General features: G+C 35.8%; 1 protein-coding gene across 3 annotated transcripts in view; it reads right to left on the bottom strand.

The window, feature by feature from the left end:
• LOC127455559 (polycomb group RING finger protein 5-A-like) overlaps window positions 1-22,042 on the bottom strand; it is a 61,076-nt gene that overhangs the window by 28,850 nt on the left and 10,184 nt on the right. Inside the window, exon 9 of one of the 3 annotated variants that reach the window (XM_051723559.1) lies at window positions 10,849-11,064. The exons of 1 other annotated variant lie outside the window; for it this stretch is intronic. In XM_051723559.1, coding sequence (XP_051579519.1) covers window positions 11,062-11,064 — 3 coding nt within the window. In that variant the 3' untranslated portion in view covers window positions 10,849-11,061. Of the gene's footprint in view, window positions 1-10,848; window positions 11,065-15,395; window positions 18,548-22,042 lie in introns of those variants that run through there. One more of the 3 variants, XM_051723557.1, reaches the window with a different exon arrangement.

The following is a 22,042-nucleotide window of genomic DNA, read 5'->3' as shown; positions in this document are numbered from 1 at the left end:
ACATTTATTTAAAAAAATGTGCATATTCACACAAAGAGAGACTGTGTAATTGTTAAATAAGGGGCACCATGGTGCTCAAATCAATAGCGAATTCCATCAACTATAAACTGACACACACAGCAAGGCTCTAATTATCAGGTGCGCTCATGTGACTTTGGCTCTACATGTATTAATCACAATCTGACACACAATGTTGAAAATTTAGGGCTTTAGTAATATGGGCAACAAACTGATTTTTGTACAGGCCATCAGAAAATAAAAAATGTCAGTAATGCTAAATGATTATTTTAAAATGTCTATGTCAAATTGGATTCAATTTGGGGGTCACTGACAAATAAGGTTGTCTGAGGTGCTTGTCTGAGATGAAAGTAGAAATCTTTTTAAAATATAGTTTAAAACACATGCAAAGTTCGTAGAAATGTAATCTTTGTATCCATGTTGGTTTTTACAAATTTTTGAAAATCAAGTACAGCATTTTGTTGTGTTACCATCAAGTAAAACGTAGTTATATTCCTTCCTTGCCTTTTTTATGTTTTCAAACATATTAAGGTAAAATAGATTATTTTTTTTTTTTACAAATATCATGATTTTTTTGGTCAAAAATATAAAGGACTTTTCTCAAGGTTACTCCACTTGTCGAACAAAAAGTGCTTCATAAAATATTACAATATTCATATTTAATGGTATGACAAAATAATTTACTTCACAGTCTTGAAGGTCTTTTTATATGGTTTTTGTCACATGACAACAAAATGGCTACGTACTCGTTGGTTACACCAGGGGTATTCAAACTTTTTGATGCCAAGGACCCCCAAACATTACGATCCCCTTGCGAGGGACCCCTTTTCAAAAATATATAGGCAGCTTTATATTTTAGATATAAATTCCCTTTTATACTGTGTGAGGAAAAAAAGTAAGTGTTATATTATAAAGACAATGTGTGGTTTGTAATATTACATAACTGGCTGTTATTTTGTAATAAAAGAAATTAAGAAAATGAAAAGAAATGATTAAAATATAATATTAAATTTTTTTGAAAATATTACTTTGTATTAAGTTGAGCGCATATCTTTTTTATACCCACTGTTAGAGTAATATTAGATGTACAAACCTGAAGAAAAACATTTTTAAATGAATTGAAATGTATTTATACACTTTAAAAAGCAGAATGAAAGAATAATATCATCAAATTGGGTCTTTTCTTTTTTCTTCTTTTTTTTTTTTCTGCGTACCCCTTAGCACCTCATGGTGGCCCACTAGGATTCCCCGGACCCCAGTTTTAAAACCCCTGGGTTACACCACAAGACTTTGATTTAGTGGATTTAATAAAAATAAAAAAACGTTTTAAGAAATAACAGCCAACGCCCACGCCCGCCACAGCCAACGAGCCAACAGCCACGCCTGCCACGGCCAACAAGCTGCCAGCCTCGCCCATCCCAGAGCCTGCATTGCCAGCCTCGCCCCTCCCAGGGCCTGCACTCCCAACTTCGGCCTCCCGGAGGAGGAGGAGGAGAAAGGCTTCTGTTCCCAAGTCTCTGCCCATGTTCACGACCACAGAGGTCGTCTCCGAGTCTCTGCCCTTGTACACGACCATGGAGGTCGTTTCCAAGTCTCTGCCCATGTTCATGAACACAGAGGTTGTTTCCAAGTCTCTGTCCATGCCCACGACCATGGAGATCGTTCCTGAGTCTCTGTCCATGCCCACGACCACAGAGGTCGCTCCCGAGACTCTGCTCATGTTCGCGACCACTGAGGTCATTTCCCAGTCATCCTGGACTCTTAGTCTCGAGCCTCCCAAGGCTCTGCCTTCCATGGCTCCGCTCCTCGAGCACAGGCATGACCAAGCAACTGAAGAGAGTCTGAAATTCTCCTGCTGTCTCAGCGTTGTTGAGCAATACAGAAAAGTTGCTTTACATGAATGTCATTATGTTGCAGTTTAGGAAATGGCATATTATGAAAGAGAGATCCAAACACAGGTAAGACTTAAACATAGACATCATGTCATTTTTGAAGTTTAGGAGTTCTCTGTTATGTTAAAAAATAGAAGTGATGCATCAATATGAAATGCACTCAAAAAATAACTTTTTGGATGAACTTGATTCAATCATGGACAGTGGTTCCACATATTTGAAATTAGTTTTCTTAAATTCAAATTTCCATGTAATTTCAACTTGAATACTTCAAGTAGAGGAAACTTAACTCAGTTTAAGTAAACCCAACACAATTTAACATGTCAAAATAACTCCAATGAAACTCTTTTAGTGATATGCTAACTAGTGACAGGAAACATTAGTATGCTTATTCTAAATACATGCTGGTGAGAAGCACTACTGACTGTACTTTGGTCACTATGCTATGGTTAGCACAGCAATTGCTCAGTGGATAAAATAATATATAGAATCCCCATGGTGTATTGGTCCTCAACTTAGGATCAAGCTCCACTCTTCAACATGGTGGTAACCCCCAAAACTACAACATAACAGAAATTCTTCTAAATCTCAGCATAACAAAACATTTAACACTAAAAAGTCTACCCCTTTATATTCATCTTGCACAAAGACACATAAAATAACACTTAATTTTAACATTTACTCTCCCTGTTGAGTCCATTGCAGAGCATGCTGAAAACTAGAAATCCTCTGCCCAGTTTCAGTTAACCAAACCAAAAATATTCATCTTGTCCCAATGCAAATGGATTAAGACACTTTTACTTGAATCAACTCAGTTAATTTAAATTCCCTTAGTACAATAAAAAAACTTAATAATATGAACATGAGTGGATTGCGTAAAACTGACAATAGTGAAAGTTAATTTTTTTGTGTGTGTATTGAGTTGCATTGTAATTCATTCAAATTAAGTATTTCAAATGAGTGTATTACATGTATGTGTAACTCTCATTCAAGAATTCAAAACAAATTTGGGTAAGAATACTGTTTCATATTTAATAGGTAACTGTGCAGGAAATAATGCAAGACAAATTAGTAGTACTACACTGTTAACCCTTCCTGTAGTTTATAGGCTAAATAACTGTAACATGACACAACCTTACCTCAGGTACAACTCCTGACACCCCGCGCACCTGTCTGAGGGACAGCTGCATTTGAGCAGAGCAGAGTCCCACGGAATCCGAGAGGGAAACATCAAATTAAATAAGTACAAGCAGTAATAAGATGATAACTCAAGAGAAATGTTTATAGAGAAATAAGAATACTCTAATGTTATTGAAAGGATAAAGTTTACTTTGGGGCTGTTCACAGGGGATGCGTTTTTGCTTTCTGTCTGCCTTATTTTTAAGCGTTGGGTTGCGTTTTTAAGACGGTTCGTCAGTTGAAAGCAGTTCAATGTTTTAAAATGTGTCTCGAGACCCGCGTTTCGCTGCTTTTTCTTACATCGTGAGAGCTGCGTTTTTAAGTTTTTAAGTCACGTTATACGTTAACGTTAAATGAGACCCACACGTTCAATATTGCGTTGTGCTCCATCTTGCTGTTTTGGGCAAAAGAATGCGTCTTATGTGAACGGCCACACAGTTAAAGGAGATTTTGGGGAGTATTGTGTGTGAAGACTTCATGACTAAACATTAACACTGATCATATATTATTTTCTTTCAGTGTTCACTTGATCCTGGTGGTGCTGCTCTGACTGAGTTTTCATTTGTTCCCAAGTTTCTGTCATTTTTAATGCTGCGTTAGTACATAACATAACAATTGTTTGCACTTAACCGGATGTTCTGCCCATATCACCCGCAAGCCCTCATGGGACTAAAAATAATGTTTTCTTTACCTTGAAAAATATGCTTGGGGAAAAAAAAAAAAAAAAAGTTTGAGAATAATGATTAAGATTCACGGGGCTACTGCTAGGAAACTATTTTAGTAGGCCTACTTTTTCTTGACAGTTACACAAGTTAAATATATTTTTACAGTCAAATTAAATCAAATTTAAAAAAGGTAATCCATGCGAATACACATATTACATTTATAAGAACTTGGAACCTGCATAGTAAGCTAGATTTTTCTTTTTTATCATCTCTTACATACCTATTTTTCATTGAACCGTATATACTGTAGATACCAGACACTGAATGATTTTAGATTTCACCAGGCAGTGATTAAGAGGGATGTTACGTTCATAAGTTATCTGGTTAAGTCTGGTTCATAAGTCTGGTTAAAGAACACTGAGGCACAAATTCATGCTTCTCTGATGCATTTTCATGTTGACAATAAAAATATAATTGTTCACATTTTAGACACTGGATTTTGAGGAGTATGTGAGTAATTAATTAGTAGTTATTTTAATTTACCCATAGTTAGTTAATAGTCCTCAATGAGGCAAATAAATAAATAAATTCAGTAATTATTGATAAACTAACAGTGAACTACCACTGTCATCAGTTTGCTATTACTTAGTGATTTGTTGATTGCGTTTCCATATTAGTTAAAGTGATAGTTCACTCAAAAATGAAAATTCTCTCATCATTTACTCACCCTCATGCCATTCTAAATGTGTATGATTTTCTTTCATTCTGCTGAACACAAACAAAGATTTTTAGCAGAATATCTCTGCTCTGTAGGTTCATACAATACAGTCCCTTTTTTTTTACTATAAATCTCCACTTTCACTTGTTCTTTGGTTTTTGCATTCTTCGTGCATATCACCACCTACTGGGCAGGGAGGAGAATTTATAGTAAAAAAAGGATTTAAATATTGATCTGTTTCTCACCCACACCTATCATATCACTTCTGAATATATAGATTTAACCAATGGAGTTTTATGGATTACTTATATGCTGCCTTTATGTGCATTTTGGAACTTCAAAATGTTGGTACCCATTCACTTCCATTTTATGGACCTACAGAGCTGAAATATTCTTCTAAAAATCTTTGTTTGTGTTCAGCAGAAGAAAGAAAGTCATACACATCTGGGATGGCATGAGGGTAAGTAAATGATGAGAAAATTTCCATTTTTGGGTGAACTATCCCTTAAATAGTAATGACTTAAGTCTTAATGTAGTAGGCTACTACTCATTTGTCCTGAATTAATTTCTGCTTAGTTACCTATTAATGATGGAACAGTATTATAAAATGGTCAGATCCATGTCCAAGTTATTGAACCACAGTTCTATGCGAATACACAGGCAACATCAATACAAAATAAATAAATGTGTCATACATGTATCTGTATAAGTACACATACCTTCATACATGCAAACTATCATCAGATCTATATGGCCTCTCTCAGGGCCAGACCAGCCATCGGGATCACCAGGAGTTTTTCCAGTGGACCGCTGGTAATTTAGGCCAGCCCAATGCTAGAAAAGTACCGGCCTATACTACAGGCAAAATTGACAGTGTCATTTGTGTCATTTTTTGACACACAAATCACAATAATGGTGACAACCATAGACAATATATTAAGTATAAGATGAGCTCTGAATTATCACAAAATGACAAATAGGAGGAACCCGAGTCATATCTAGAGATCTCTTTTGACTTGGGCCACTAAGGAACCACACAGAACACCATGGCAACCACCTGGCAACACCCTAGCAACCAGTCAGAACACTATAGCAAATGCATAGGAATGCCCTGACATTGCGGAGGCAAATTTTGAACAACTAAGCACTACATTTTCTTCAGAAAAACTAAAGATCTAGTTGATATTCAATTTAATTACTGGCTGTAAATTATTCATAATGTTTTTCAGGATCAAAGTCAGATTGTTTTCATGTAGTTTCCATCATCATGCATCATCCAGCATCTCATACAATCTTTATATTTTGTGTCATTTACAGTAAATAGCTTTGCACAACCTAACTAATAGAGTATTATTGAAAAACATTACCAAAGTTGTCTTTTAATTATTCTCTTTCTTGTTTTGGTTGTGTGTAAACTACAGCAAACAAGGCTTATGTAATATGTGTTCATAGCCATGTGTAAACAAATAAACTCTTGCCAAAGCAGGACAAATACACCAAAAATTCCTCTCTCTCCCTCTCTCTCTCTCTCTCTCTCTCACTCTCTCTCACACACACACACACACACACACACACACACACAAGCACATTACATAAAATGGAAAAATCTAGATGTCAATTCAGGTCAAATAGCTGCAGTATCCAGAGATGTTTGATCTTTATTATGTGAGTGGTCTTGTTAGTTTAGTTCTGGATGGATCATGATTAAAGGCCCCGTGAAATCAATTAAGTGCAAATAGCAATAGATGTAAGCGTAAATAGCAACAAAAAGCATCTTGTTTGCACTAAGCGCAAAAAGTGTTAGATACTATTTGCACTACTACTGTAATAAAATACTAACATACAGTATAGGGTCGTCACTGCAGCCTGTTTATTGTATTTATTTAGAGTCCCACAGACACCCTACACCAACCCCTATCCTAAACCTAACCCTAACCTTATCTTACAAGAATTTACAATGGTTTTTACTACAGTAACCATAGTATCACCATGGTATTTTGTAGTAAAATCAGTTACCAAAAAATAAACATGGTTACTATATTAACACTGTATAACTGTAGTAACGCCATTTTTAATTGCAATAAACTATGGCTTCCGCCAAAAACATTGTCACTACAATATTAACATAGTAAAACCATGGTTAATTTTACCCAGATCAAAACTTTCTTTCAACTCCCTGACCTTCACTATGACCAAATCACTGCCAGGAAATCAAACTTTTTATCCTTTTTTCATGATTTTATTTATTATTATACTGTAAGTAGTATTAAAGGAAATATTAAGAGTGGAGACAGGAAACAGGATGTGAAATTGAACCCAGGTCATCCGCACAAGAAAAGCACATCTACACCATTGTTACACACTACTCCACTGCAGCAACACCAGAACGTGAAGTTTCTGCCAGATTATTGTAGTACAAATAGCCACACTGTGTGGCAGGTGTTATGTACATCTAGTGCAAATAGTCACTCTGTTAATGTTTTGTTGCTTTTTCTTTATATATATATATTAGCTTTAAAGTTGTGCATATTCAAATGTACCTCTAAACTTTGACAGTATTTGTTTTCAGAAGAAAGAAGCATTTAAAATCTGCTGTCTCTCTCTCTCTTGGCTAAAAAGACTCAGGAACTTCCATGTCACATAGAGGTTGTCCAATCAAAGGCTTTCTAAAGCAAGAACGCACTCTCCCCCTACAACTTTTCAGTGTGTCTGGCTGTGTTCGAGCTAGTGCTGATCATGCCATCGCAGGGCACTTTGAAGGGAGCACAATCCACGCTATAGGCAAGGGCGTAGAATCATTTCCACATAAATCCCCAGCGCCAAGAAACAATATATGTTAAATATAATGTACACATTGTTTAGCTACAGTAAGAACTACTATAGTTTAAGCCTGACAAAGACTGAGCCTGTCAAAATAAAGCCAGTCATGATTGACTCTGTAGAAAAACTGGATTCTGTCTCCCCCTCATGGGGTAGTCAGAAAAGACGAGAGGGATTTGGGGTTATGAGGGTTCAAGGATGGATGTAAGAATATTAGCAGGTTTCACTTTCAGTAACAAGAACAGAGAATTAGGTGAATGTGTTCAGGTATAGTATGTAATCATTCTCTATTATATATACTAATATATGTTATAATTTAGAGTACAGGCATTTGGAGGAGTGTTTAATTATGAATCACTGACATGGTATTCAAGTCTTACATTTTTAGATTGAGATTTAAAAAAAAAAAAAAAAATGTGATTTTGTCTTAAATGGAGGCCAAAGAGATAAATATATGGATTTAATGTAGGCCAATACAGCAAGCTCTCGAGGTGGGAAACACTCACACAAAAAAAACAACAAAGACAAAACTTTCACTTTGAATAGATCAGGTTTGTAATTATTTAACTTTGCATATAAACAAAATTTTATGGTCTTTCAGGTTGATATTTGTGAGTTTGTTTAATCTGAGACTGGATACCTCATGTAAGTTTATGCATTTTTCATGTAACCAAACCTTAATGAGTAATTTGGAAGGAACACCACTAATATTTCAGGTGACCTACTCAGACCAGCAGGGAGTACTACACATTAAATTAGACTCCACACAAACCTCTCTTAGTGGGTAATGGGCAGGGCCATAGCTAGTGGGGCGAAAGGTGGTAACGATTCTGGGGACCCAAAGGTCCAGGGGGCCTCACAACAAATTCTAAACTGTATTTTTAATAGGAAAGGGGCCCAGAGCAATGTACAGTCAGGGGGCCCAGATTACCTTGCTACGGCCCTGATAATGTGGTTATGGTCTCTTCTTCTTAATGAACACCTTGCTGCTCCTAGATGAGTTTTAATGCAACAAATAGTCAGAGCATGATTATAAAGCTATAAAGACCTTTATAGACTCATATTTTCTGTATTGAGAATATTTACAGTAAATCCTTTGCGAGAAAGGAGCATCCTTATTAGGTTGTTTTAAAAACCCTTTCGTTGCAATACAATATATTAATAATATAATTATTTACACATTTACACTGGGTGTAGTACATTACTAGTAAAATCTTTAAATAAGTACAAAGGTTATGAGATTACCTGGACAAATAAGCATGCATTTAAAACAAATGCTCTCACAAACAGACAGACAGACAGACACACACACACACACACACACACACACACACACACACATTTACTTAGCTAAATAATGTCTTCATTAACTAAGTAAATGTGTGTGTATCTATTTTACAAATTTGTATAATAATCTTCTATGGTTTTATATAAAGCTAATTATAATGACTACAGACTAACCCTAACCCTAACCCAAACCCTAAAAGAAAACATTTTACACGTTAAGAAAACACTATGGTCCTAATAAAGTGCTCAACATGGTCTTCCACCTCCAGGTTGGAAGTGTTGTGCATTCTGAGATGCTATTCTGCACACTACAGTTGTACAGAGGGGTTATATGAGGTACCGTAGCATTTCTGTCAGCTCGAAACACTCTGGCCACTCTCCGTTGACCTCTCTCATCAACAAGGCATTTTTGTCCACGGAACTGTCGCTCACTGGATGTTTTTTGTTGTTGTTTTTTACACCATTCTGAGTAAAATCTAGAGATTGTTGTGCTTGAAAATCCCGGGAGATCAGCAGTTACAAAAATATTCAAACCAGCCCGTCTGGCACCAATAATCATGCCACTGTCGAAATTACTGAGATCACATTTTATCTCCATTCTGATGGTTTATGTGAACATTAACTGCAGCTGCTGAACTGTATTTGCATATGTATATATTAGTGCTGTCAATAAAATAAAATGTTTAATCATGATTATTTGCACAATTTTTTGCACAAAAGTGCTGAAATTTGACACTATATATACTTCTTTTCTTGTCAAAATGCATTTATTTCCATCTTACGAAAGAAAACAAAACAATATGTAAAATTTTTAATCAAATTAATTACATAGTGTCCCAATTAATTAATCGCAATTAATCGCTTATACAAATATTTGTTGAGAAAGCCCCTCAAATAACAAAAATGCAATATATAATGATGAAATAATTATACATAGTTATCTTTAAATATTTACAGATTTATATATATATATATATATATATATATATATATATATATATATATATATATATATATATATAATAAAAAATATTCAGATAATTAAAATGCATAACATTCTTGTGGCAGAAGAGTTAAGCATTGATAAGACAATACAAAAAGTGGCTTTAGAATTCAATGTATTGTTTATTAACATATTATTGAACATAAGCCACTCATTGGCATACAGTTCACAGCAATCCATTTTGCAAGTGAATTTGTCAGACAATTTGAGATTTATTATGAGGGCTTGTTTAAGGACCCGTCAATGTACACCTGCGTCAGACAGATGCTTGTGTAGCGTCTCGGGTGCGTTGCGTCATAAACATTCCATTTTTAGGTCGCTGTGTCAAGTTAAATATAGTTTAATGCTTAGAAGAACACATTTTGAGATCCCTTAGTTCAGATTTGCGCTCCATCAAGTGTTTTGAACGCAAGAACGTTATGCATGTTCGTGTTACGCTGTCTGCTGAAGGGTTGTTTTGTTCACTGTATAAACTACGCGTTGCTCATACAGCTAAAGTTTCGTTTACTGCCCACTGGAGTAAACAGGTGGTACTATAAGCCTGAATTTCTCAGGAATCTTGCTTATTACGGTCCGGAGACATTGCGATTAATTGTGTTAATTTTTTTAACGCATTATTTTTAATAAAACTAATCGCACTGAATCAACGCGTTAAATCGATAGCCCTAGTAACAATATAATGCTTTATTAACATTTTCCAAACAAAGCCTTCCACAGTATAAAGATAGAAATGCACTAAAATATCACCAATTCAATACACCAATTAAACATTTCCCAAAGTCTAAGTGGGAGTTTGACTAATTGAAAGAACTAGTTTACATATTGGTTGCATATTCACTGCAGTGGGCATAAAATCTCTTAAACTCTCATCCTCCACAATATTTATCTGCTGGTAGACTGTGGCTATCCACTTTGTTACAGCAATCGTGAAGCTGCGATCATTATTCGTGTCAGAGCATCAATGCCAGCGTCGAACTTACTGAAGTCACTAATTTCCACTAATTTGTCCTTGGTTCTAGCTTTCGTGCGTGGACGTGTTTTTAAAATGTCAGTTGGTATTATTAGCTGACTGCTAATAAGACTGTTTTCTTAATGACATGAATCGCACTAAAGGCCTAGACTTAAAATGTCCATGCCGTGGCTGATATATATATACTGTATATATACACATATTTACACACACACACACACACACAAGAACCATTTTTCCAAATGAGGACATGCCAAATGTTGGTGTAAAGGAGGCGAGAAGCAGCTTTCCTTGTTTAGGTAAGGATTTATTTTCTACGTCTGTAGCACAATTACAGTCTCACAGTCTTTGCGTTATTCACTAAGTTAATCTCCAATTGCACACCGCTACACAAAATAAACTCTCATCATTTGTATTAATAACACTCTTTGTTTCATTCCCGTCTGTGGTGCCCAGGCTCTCTCTCTTCTATTTGCGGTGTGTCTCTATTTATGCCGCTCTCCCCGTGCTCACTGAAATTAGAGACAGGTGTTAGACATAATTTAGCTCAAGTGTAAGCGCCCTTACCGCTTTCTCTCTCTCCGGAGAGATGCTTGACCACACCCCTGCTGCCACAGTTGGTTTAGCTAACTTTCAAATTTGTCTCCAAAGTATAGCTAAATAAACACACACACACACACACACACACACACACATTTACAAAAACACTTTTTTCATTCAGTTGTTATTTCTTAAAGTAGTGACCTCAGTAGTAATAGGTTCTTTGAATAGGTTCTCCTCACATGTGACATGTTAAGCCAATTGTCTTGCATGGTGTAAGCTGATTGGTCCTTTGACATGTTATCGGGCAGTCAATCAACATGTGTCTCATTTGTATAGCTCAGTTTTGCAGATAAGCAGGTTTCACTGCAATACGCTGTGAGAGTTTTTCTCTGAAAATGCTCATGTGGTTGCTGGGGCTTTTTGTTCTATCAGCTTGTGCGGTATGGTATGCTTTTGGCAAATATACATAGAATCACGTCTTTAACATGGAAAGCCTTAGCCAAATTTGGCCTGGCACACATTACTATCTAAGGTCATTAGTTTAAATAAATCCACACATAGCTAATCTAAGTCATTAGATAAATAAGCTATCATTATGAGTTAGGTCACTTGGCCTTTCAGCCAAGCAGGCTCAGGCACACACAGAAATGTAGTTCTTTAGTGTTACGCCATTTTGCCAGTGGTCAAGGCACATGTAGATAGAATACACTTGGTACACATGGTCCTTCGGAGCAGCAGCAGTACACAAGTCTTGGTGACAGATCTGGTTGGTTGGAGGGTTTTGCTTCGCGTTTATGTGTTATGTGTTTGTGCAGCTTCCCTGCTTTGTTGGCGGATTGTGTGTATATCTATTTGTGCAGCAGCATGTCCTACATGCTCGATGCAGCATGTCTTAAAAGTGCAGCAGTAGCAGCATATCCACATGCTAAACTCAGTATGTCTGTGTATGTTCTAGCAGTAGCAAGTCTCTGTACTTGCTCTGCAGCAGCAGCATCAGTATAGCAGATCTAGTCTGCCAAGACCAATATCCTATCAATATGTCATACCCAAATTAACATGCTAAATCTTTCTGAGAGTTGACATGGTTTTTCCCCATTTTTAGAGCTTGACAGATATGATGAACTGTCATAATATGGAAAGAGCGGCGAAAGGATCCTTGAGGGTGCGTAAATAATGACAAAATGTAAATTTTTGGCTGACCTACTCCTTTAAGCTAATCAAACTGACACATTTTGGCATTTTAAATGTAAAATATAACATTAGTTATGCCTTTTTTAAGCTGTTTTCAGCACAAGGTAGGTTCCCATAATTTTTTTTTTTTTGTTTGTTTGTTTTTTTAACTATCTAGTATGTGTTCTTAGAGCACACACTTTCAATGGCTTTACTTTACTGGTCAGACATCCTCCATGAGATTAATCACTTAGCTCTTATCAGGCATCTACCTCATGACCTAAAACCTTTCTCACTGTCTTTCTCTCTCCATAACATACACACTTACAAAATGATCAACCATGTACTTCACACATTTACACACATGCACAGTGTTTCTTTTATCAGTATGTCTAGTCTTTCCACTGACCTTTGGCACAGTGATGATATCAGCAGCAGAGATGTAACTTGGCATCGGATGTTGTCATGCCTTAATTTATGTGTGTGTGTGTGTGTGTGTGTGTTATGATGTCATTTCCAAGGAGGAGACAATGTGTGGTGATGTCACTCCTAAATATGATCATATCAGTGCCATGCAGACTATGCTTAATGTCTAAATATGGAAATATATTACCTCATGAAGCTAAAGGGGAGGAAAAAGTAAGAGAAGTGGAGAAAGGACATGACTGACAGCAGCCTCTTGGATAACAGGGGTCCCCAATAAATCATCCATGTTGACAGCATTCAAATTAATCATAGTGCTACCAGAATACACTGGTATCTGGCCAGTGACAGATCTATAAGTAAACAGTTCTTTAGCAACCTTAGTGAAATCAGCAGAGCAAGTTATTTTGATTAAAGATTACCAAGAGAAACATTTTCCTTATAATAATATATTAATAATGAGCTCTAAAGAATCATGCACTTTAACACGATTAAGAAAGTAAAAAGGGTCTATTTTGATTTAATGTTGACTTGAGGCACTATAATCAGTATGTTTGTTTGTATTTAAAAAGTAAATGGCTGATGATCCTTAAAGGGATAGGTCAGCCAAAAATGAAAATTCTTTCATCATTTTTCAAGATTTTTAGAAGAATATCTCAGCTCTGTAGGTCCATACAATGCAAATGAATGGTGATCAGCACTTTAAAGCTCCAAAAAGCACAGACAGTCATAGTAAAAATAATCCATACGACTCCAGTGGTTTCAAATATGTCTTCTGAAGCGATGCAATGACATTGGGTGAGACACAGATCAATATTTCAACCATTTTTTAGTACTATAAATCTCCACTTTCATTTTTAGAATGTGAAAGTGGAGATTTATAGTACAAAAGACTTAAATATTGATATGTTTCTCACCCACACCTATTATATCGCTTTTGAAGATATGGATTGAAACACCAGAGTGATATTGATTACTTTTATGCTGCCAATATGAGATTTTTGGAGATTGAAATGTCTGGTCACCATTCACTTGCATTGTATGAACCTACTGAGATATTCTTCTAAAAATCTTCGTTTGTGTTCAGCAGAAGAAAGAAAGTCATACACATCTGGGATGGCATGATGGTGAGTAAATGATGAGAGAATTTTTGGGTTAACTATCCATTTAAAGACTGGTGTTTTTAACTCTTGTAAATGAAGTAAAAACACCCAGCATTGTAGGAGACTGAGATATATTTCACAGTTTAAAAAATCAACAGACACCTGCCATGCTTTGTTAACACAGTAAACAAATGCATTGCATTTAAACATTGGTCTTTAAAAAAAAATCCTACTCTAATATGAAAGAGCATAGTTGGATTTAAATATGGACTACAATTAAATAATTGTTTGCTGTGAATGGACATATTTGTGGTTGAGTAACATTTGCCTTTGTCCTACATTAAGTATTTTTGACCTTCATTTTTGTAAGATGAACAGCAGGGCAAACAGACAGCTGAAAAAGAAATGCACAGACTAACAGAGGAATGCATGTCACATTCCACTTCCTTGTGCATGAGTGTGAGAAAGTGAGCAAGAGAGAGAGAAAGAGAGAGACAGGGAGCTGTGCATAGAAACAGGCTAAAAGAAGGCACATTCCTGTCTTGTTTTTCATTGTCTATGGCGTATACTCTCACACACTCTAGTTATATCACACACATGGAATGGTGTTTTTGAAGAATGCCTTTCGACACCTTCAGAAGTTTTAACATCTATGTTGTGGGGTATGCTGAGGCCATATTAATATGAATATACACTAGAATCAGAAATTAAAGGGCAAAAATGCCCCTGTAATAAATTCTTCGGTCACACTTTATATTAGGTGGCCTTAACTACTATGTACTAAAATGTAATACATAAAAGACTATGTATTTACTGTGTAACTACATGTTGTTCTTAGGAGGGTTGGGGTTAGGATTAGGGGTTAAGAGTTAGGTTTTGGGGTAAGGGTTGGGTTAGGAGTAAAGTTAATAGTGTAAATACAAATGTAATTAAATGCAAGTACTTTAAATGTAATTACAATGCAACAACATGTATGTGCATAATATCAGTACATTGTATCAAATTGTTAAGTACATAGTAGTTATAATATAATGTGGGTCCAATTCTTCTGTTTTTATTTGTAACATCTGATAAAGTTACAGTCCTAGTTATACATATTATCATGTAGTTGATGATTTAATTTTAAGGGCAACAGTTGATAAATTCTCAAACTTAATCATTTGTATAAATGAAACAATTAAAGAATTTGAAATAAACTGATTGCCCTCATAAATGCCCATAAGAATCAAATCCAGGGGGCAACTATTACCCCTTACTCTAAAAGTAAATTTCAGACACTAATATACAGTACACTACCAGTGAAATGTTTAGACACATTTATACCCAAATGCTTAAAATATGTTGTAAACATAAGTTGTGCCGTATGAATTTCTTTCCAAGACTAAAATTTTTATTTATGCATTTATGATTTCTTTTTCAATGGATGAGTGATTCGCCAGATGGTGATTGAAATACAGCCAAACAAGTACGAAGAATACAGCTCCTTCAATACTGTTAAATAAGCATTCCTCATGAAGCTAGTCGAGAGAATGCCCAGACATATGAATGTTTTAGCAAAATATAAACAAATGTTGATGGATTATAGTCCAAGAAAAGAGAAAAAGTTGCATTTTTTCATATTTTAATGTTCAGTATTTAAATAATAATAATAGAGATCATGAAAAGCATAAGTATTCTTTTCATGTACAGTGCAACCATTTACAAGGGGAACACATAGCAGGCATTGGGACATATAAAAAACAATAAATTACTCCGAGCAGCATCTTCTATTAGGAAAAAGACAAGCATTGACATAAAATCTTTTGCTTATACGTTCAAATATACATAAGTGCTTCAACATACAAAAATACATTGTATTTATAATCAGAGCTCAAAGACACTTTATAGTTGATTTGCATGTTTTCTTAGCAGGGAGGAAATTGGATTTTGGAAAGCAGCCAGTGGCCTTTGTCCTAAACAACGTCAAGAATTAATCTGCTAAACTGAAAGAGAGCGCAGATGCTGGGATTCTTAAGATTCAGTACACAAAATCATGTTGGTAAAGCAGTAGTTGATCAGACATGAAGTTTTAGCTCGAATCTGTCATAAAACACATCTGGATGATTATATTTCCACATTTGGTTCATACAAAACACAGAAAAACCTTGTTTTCAAGACATCCCGTCTCACTTGGCTTACTGCATTGCATTGACTTTCTCAAATTAGTGAATCTCATTGTTAATGTTGGTCTTTATTCCTCTTGAATGGAAGTGTAAAACATTGAACAAACCCTCATTTCACCCCCTGACATGATCCACAGCAAACTGACTGATTCTTCTAATCCTGTTCTACAGTATACAGAGTACCATCAAATAAGATTTTAGTGGAATATAATTGGATTGGTACAGTAATAAACATTCATTCCTTAAAAAATAAAAAATAAATGTCTGGGAATGTTAATAAAATCTGTTCGGCAACTCTTTTAGTTTGGTGTTAACCTATTGTTGTAATTATGAGTTTAAATGTAATATTCCTATCATAGGCTACTACACATACACTAAAGATTAACATTGTCATGTAAACACATTTATAAGTTATCACCTTTCCAAACTATCTAATCCTCAAATAATAAAACATCCTGTACTAAAATATACTAAAACACAACTTGATTGAATTACAAACTATCTTGAAACATGACCATAACTCGACTATGTATATGCTGTTTAATGGAGCAGCACATTGAGAAATATCATATTTTGACTTTTCTTCCAGTTGAAAAGTGGAACTAACCAAATGTATTACTGGCATTTATCCTGCACAGATATTTCCCTGAAACGTTCAGAAGCTTGTATACTTTCATTATTTCCCCCTGTAATTGAAAGACAATGCGTTTTATACTCTATAACTGTGATTAACCAAACACTGTTGCATCAATATATGAAACTGTAGTCTTTTTTGCAAACTTACAGTCAAAATACACTGTAAAAGTAACATTATCAAAATTAAGTCTGTCTTGTTTTCAGAATTTGAAAGTCTGGTGACATGGATTTGATTGGAATACCTTAATGAATTTGCAGTATAAGATTACCACAAGAAATTACATCGACTCGTCCCTCGTTTATTAAAAAAAAGTGGTGGTTACAGTGAGGCACTTGCAATGGAAGTGAATGAGGCCAGACCATAAACATTAAAATACAAACTGTTTACATGATTTTAGTGTGATAAAATCGCTTACTAACCTTCAGGGTAAACCTTGTAAGCGATTTTATCACACTAAAGTAATAGAGGTTTTATCAAGCTAAAATCATGTTAACATGCATGTTTACATTTTGTGGCTCTATTTTTGAAAAAGTGTATATTAATGTTGATGGACGGGCCCTATTCACATTCATTGTAAGTGCCTTACTGTAACGAGTTGAAATTATTTTCTGTGGTATTCAACATTATGCTACAAATGCTTCCAATTGTACTGAATTTGGAAACTTCCTTTAAATATGTTTTCATTAAATAGGCAAACCACAGAATGTTTACAGCCAACAGAATGTGAGCCAATGCTGATCTAAGAGAGATGCAGCTGGCACACCTCAATCATTTTCCATTCATAAAGCAAAAATTATATTTCTCAGTGAAGTACTGCTCTAAGCTTATCTGGCATCACTTATTGTAATATCCTTTCTAACATTATCTAGTTTGGGAGAATGTAAGATTTGGTCTTAGCTCAGTGTGAAGCATAAATGCTTACCCAGAGTACCTTTCACTGCTGTTATTTTTGGGACATCTATATCCAAGGGCATAGATTTGGCTTGAACATTTGGGGGGGGGGGGGGGTTTGCAGCATGAAGCATTTACATGCTTCCATTGATCATGGTATAAAAATGGGGGGGGGTTGTACTTCCTTGTTTTGAGTACTGGAATCTATGCCCCTGTCTATAGCCCTCTCATTCAATTACAACTGAATGAGATCCATCAATACTTCAGACCAGAGCCAAAAACACCATTGGAGAAAAATGAGAGTGTGAGATGGAAAGAGGCATAGAAAGAGAGTGAATGTGTGTGAGAGAGAATGATGACATGAAAAATCACTACTGAATTTATGAAGGACAATGTGTGTGGTGAGAGCAAGTGAGAAAAGTATATAAAGGAAAGAAAGAGAGAGATAGAATAGCAACAATACAACGAGGCATTTGGATTTGCCTCTAGTGCAAATCTGGATAAAAACACCTAGTAAAACAATCATCTAATATCACTGAAATCCCCTTTACTTCTAGTGAGTGTAACTTAGACTTCTACATCCTAAATATTTCTCCACCTCTCCTCACTCTTCCCTTTCTACTGTCACTTGAATGGGGCGTATCTTTTGAGATGAGTTTTGGCTTACTGGCTGTGCTCGATTGATATCAGATAATCCCAACGGACCACCCTACACTAAGGCGTCGTCATAGAGACAACATGCAGAGAAAGCTTTGGTGGAACATAATCAACAAACTTGATACAGTGCCAGTGGGTGGAGCCACAACTGCCAATCAGGTGCATGAAGGAGGAAGGATAAGAGTAGAGGCTGAAGCAGTGCGCATGAAGAGGAGAGCAGTCCTGTCAGTCATAGGGCTTTGTGTTGTTGTCTTTCAATAGAGGCACAATCATTCAGTTATTTAGTGTTTTTTTAACTGTCTGGCTCTTGACATCAGTCTGCATAAGATTGGAGACATTTCCAGAAAGCTGTTAGTGCCATTTAACCAAAGTCGATCCGTGGACGGTACTCGAGAACCATAGGATAGGCCTGGGGTAAAAAAAAAAAAATGCTTTTAATATACTTCACATTTTCTCATTTTAGCACCATATCACTCTATACTGTAGAACGCAACAGTGCATGCCCACGTTTTCAGCCGTCTTGGTTCCAGAAGTATTTTTCCCATACATTTTTTCCATAGGGATTTCATTAAAAACTTCTAAGCCATGAACCAAACCAACTGCTACAAGGTGAATCACAAGATGACAAGCTTTGATTTGAAGCAAAAAAGTATTTGAAAATCTTACAAAAAGATTTTTGGGTTAAAAATGATTTAAAATAACAAATTGCCATTATTGATTAACTACATAAACAATCAGTGTTCAAAACAATGTCCTTACCTTACCCTGATTCACTACGGTAAGCCTATAAAAATGATTTGAATTTTGAGCTGCTGGGTCGGATTTGTTGCGAAATTGCTGGCTTATGTCATTCAACCATGTATCATTATGTCATGTCCTTTAAACAAAAGAAGTACCACCTGTCATGTGTTCCAGCTGGAGAAACTACATACAGTTCAGTCAGACACACTCACACAGTTCAGAAGAACATCACTGCAGGCTAGATGGATGTTTGTCTGTTATCCATTTGGTGAAGTTGTGTCCCTGCTATAATCCTTGGATATGTTTTCTGGTAAGGTTGTTGAAGCTTATATTGGTTGTTATGCTTTTATGAATCGAACATTACTCGTGTGCTGTTAACCGATCACGATGTATCTACATTGTCAGGTGACGTTCCTGTGACATGTTTACTAATATGTATAACTTTTGACAATGACTTCTTGTAATTGTTACAATTGTTAATTGTTACATAGCATATTATTTTCATGTTTAATAAAGTATATTTTATCCCATCTTTATTGAATCCTCGTTTTATGTTTTTAGTTTACAATGTTATTGTGTGCATTGCAAAGACATACTGTTGTAGTATTACAGTTCACTTGCATTATCAACTGAGGCTGTACAATATAATACAAAAAAAAAAGTCTTCCATTGAACTCATATCAGCCATATCATGAGTTTCACCTCTTAAATTGACAAATGTAGTACAAAACAAACATTAATAGTAGATAAAACACTTGAATAATCATATTAAAATATACTGGTAACTGGTGGTGAATGAGGTGATTGTGTCCCGTTCTCTATGTAAAAGCGCTTTAAGTGTAGTGTCAGAAAAGCGCTGTAAGTGTAAAATTCATTCATTCAAAATACATAAATATGAAAGTTGTTTATCTTCATCAAAACAAGTAATATTTCAGATTTAATTGTTTAATCGTATAAAATAATATCAACATGAAAATAGCACGTTATGACTCCAGCTATGAGTATCTCCCAGTCGTGATCACACACAGGCAATGTCCAGGTAAGCTCAAATCATGAGATTCTTTTGCCAGAAGAGCAGTTCGAAACATGACTCACGTAAAGTGTTCTTCAACAAATTGCTTGCCATTTTAAGTTTCAACCACAGATGTCGCTAGAGGGCACAAAGGTATGTAGTGCAGCTGTAATGAGGGAATGAACTACAATCCCATGAAGCAATGTGAATAACATAGTAAAAAAAAAATTATATATACAGTATATATATATAAATATAATATACAGTATAAAACTATTTATTTTGATTATTAAAGCATAGAAACAATATATTTTATTGCAAAATATACAGAGTTTAGGGAGATAGACTTGTTTGCTTCTTTCACAGTGTGTCATGAGAGTGGGCGGTCGCCGCATTTGTTTGCCACGACTCTCAGACTGGTGGATATTTCTTTTCAGGATTCACAGGTAGTGTAGCTCTTCACCAGGAATAATGCTATTAAACAATTATTTTTTTTATTTTTTTAAATGAATATGAAATAACATGGACTAATGGCTTCAACATAAGTATAACACATCGTTTAACAACTTTGGAGCTCACGGTAGGTAAGTTATTTATGAGATTTTTACTTTCAGAACCAGAATGTTGCACTCTATTACACAGCTCTCTGGTACTTGATTCTGATTGGACAATCACTACATTGGGCGGTCAAATATTTCTGCAAAACTGTATATTTGACCACTGTCTCTGGCAACCAATCTCTTACGCTGTGCTAGTGTCATATCTCTTTTATCTCTCCGTGGTCTCTTAATTGTCACAAAATAAAATCATTTTAACTCAAATCAATATTTCATGTCAATTTATTTATGGTGGATGCTATTTGCATCCTGGTGCAAATCAAAGTATGTGCTATCTACACTCCAGAGCAAATAGTGGCAAATATTATTTTTTATGTCTCATCCTCTGATTGGCATCGCCAGCAGGTGGGTGTGTCTTTAAGACCAAGCCTATACAGTCTATAGGGGGTCCAATAAAATCTATTTAAAATCTTGAATTGCATAAGGCGCACCCTTGCATCTCTAGATGCAGACCTGATGTTTTTTAGAATCCTAGCCCACTCTCCCTCCTCCAATACCAAGTTGAACCTCTGTCTCCCTGACTCTGAATTAGCAGGGAGTAATACACTGATGCCTCATGACCTTTTCCAAAAGCAGTAATCACCACCAGAGTATCTGCCGCTTTAGAGGGTGTATGCTACTCCCAAAAATAGTACAGAGCAGGTGTCGCAGCTGTAAATACCTATAAAACTGAGGTCTGGGATCCCAAAATGTTGAACCAGATTTTCAAAGGATCTCAACACTCCACTCTCATATAGGTCACTGAGTGTAGTAACCCCCCTCACAATCCACTCTGACCAGCAGAAAGGAGACTTATTAATACATCATTTGGGGTTAAGCCATAAGCTCGAGGCAACATTTAAATAAATGTCAGAATTAAACACTCTGGACACTTTTGTCCATACCGAGTGTAAATGCGAGATAACGAGGTGTAACTTAACTTCTCCGATTAGTTTGACAGAAAGGCTTTGCAATGGTGAAATAGGGGCAAGAACTTCCTGTTCAATACAAAACCAGGGAGGGGCTCTCTCAGGTGGAAGCGACCAATGAGCCAGATGTCTAAGATCGAACGCATAATAATAAAACAAAATCTTGGGTAGGCCTAGCCTACCTTTATCAATCGGCCTATGCAGTTTACTGAAATGTAATCTGGGACATTTCCCATTCCAAATGAAGGACTTCGCTATGTTATCAAATTGATATTGTATTATATCTGTATTTCAATCGGGTCAATTCTCTGAGGCCATCAGACGACATTCGGCACTTCAGTTCTGTCTCAGTATTTTTAATATTCTCTTCCAACTCCACAAGTTCTCGTGCTTTGGATTTTTTGATGAATGAGGCACACTGTATGATCCGACCCCTAAGAACTGCCTAAAGTGCCTCCCAAGCCACTCAGGATACTGAGGACCATTTGGTCTCCTTATAAACATTAATTTCAGAAAATCAGGATTTTGCAAAAGGGATACATTAAAGCACCAACTATATGATTTCTTTTTCTCCATATGTGGCAACACCTCTAAACTCACCAGGGCGTGATCTGAGACTAAGATGT

This window comes from Myxocyprinus asiaticus, chromosome 17, assembly GCF_019703515.2.
Source record: "Myxocyprinus asiaticus isolate MX2 ecotype Aquarium Trade chromosome 17, UBuf_Myxa_2, whole genome shotgun sequence".
NCBI classification, from domain to species: Eukaryota; Metazoa; Chordata; class Actinopteri; order Cypriniformes; family Catostomidae; genus Myxocyprinus; species Myxocyprinus asiaticus.
This window is presented reverse-complemented; position numbering and strand designations above follow the sequence as displayed.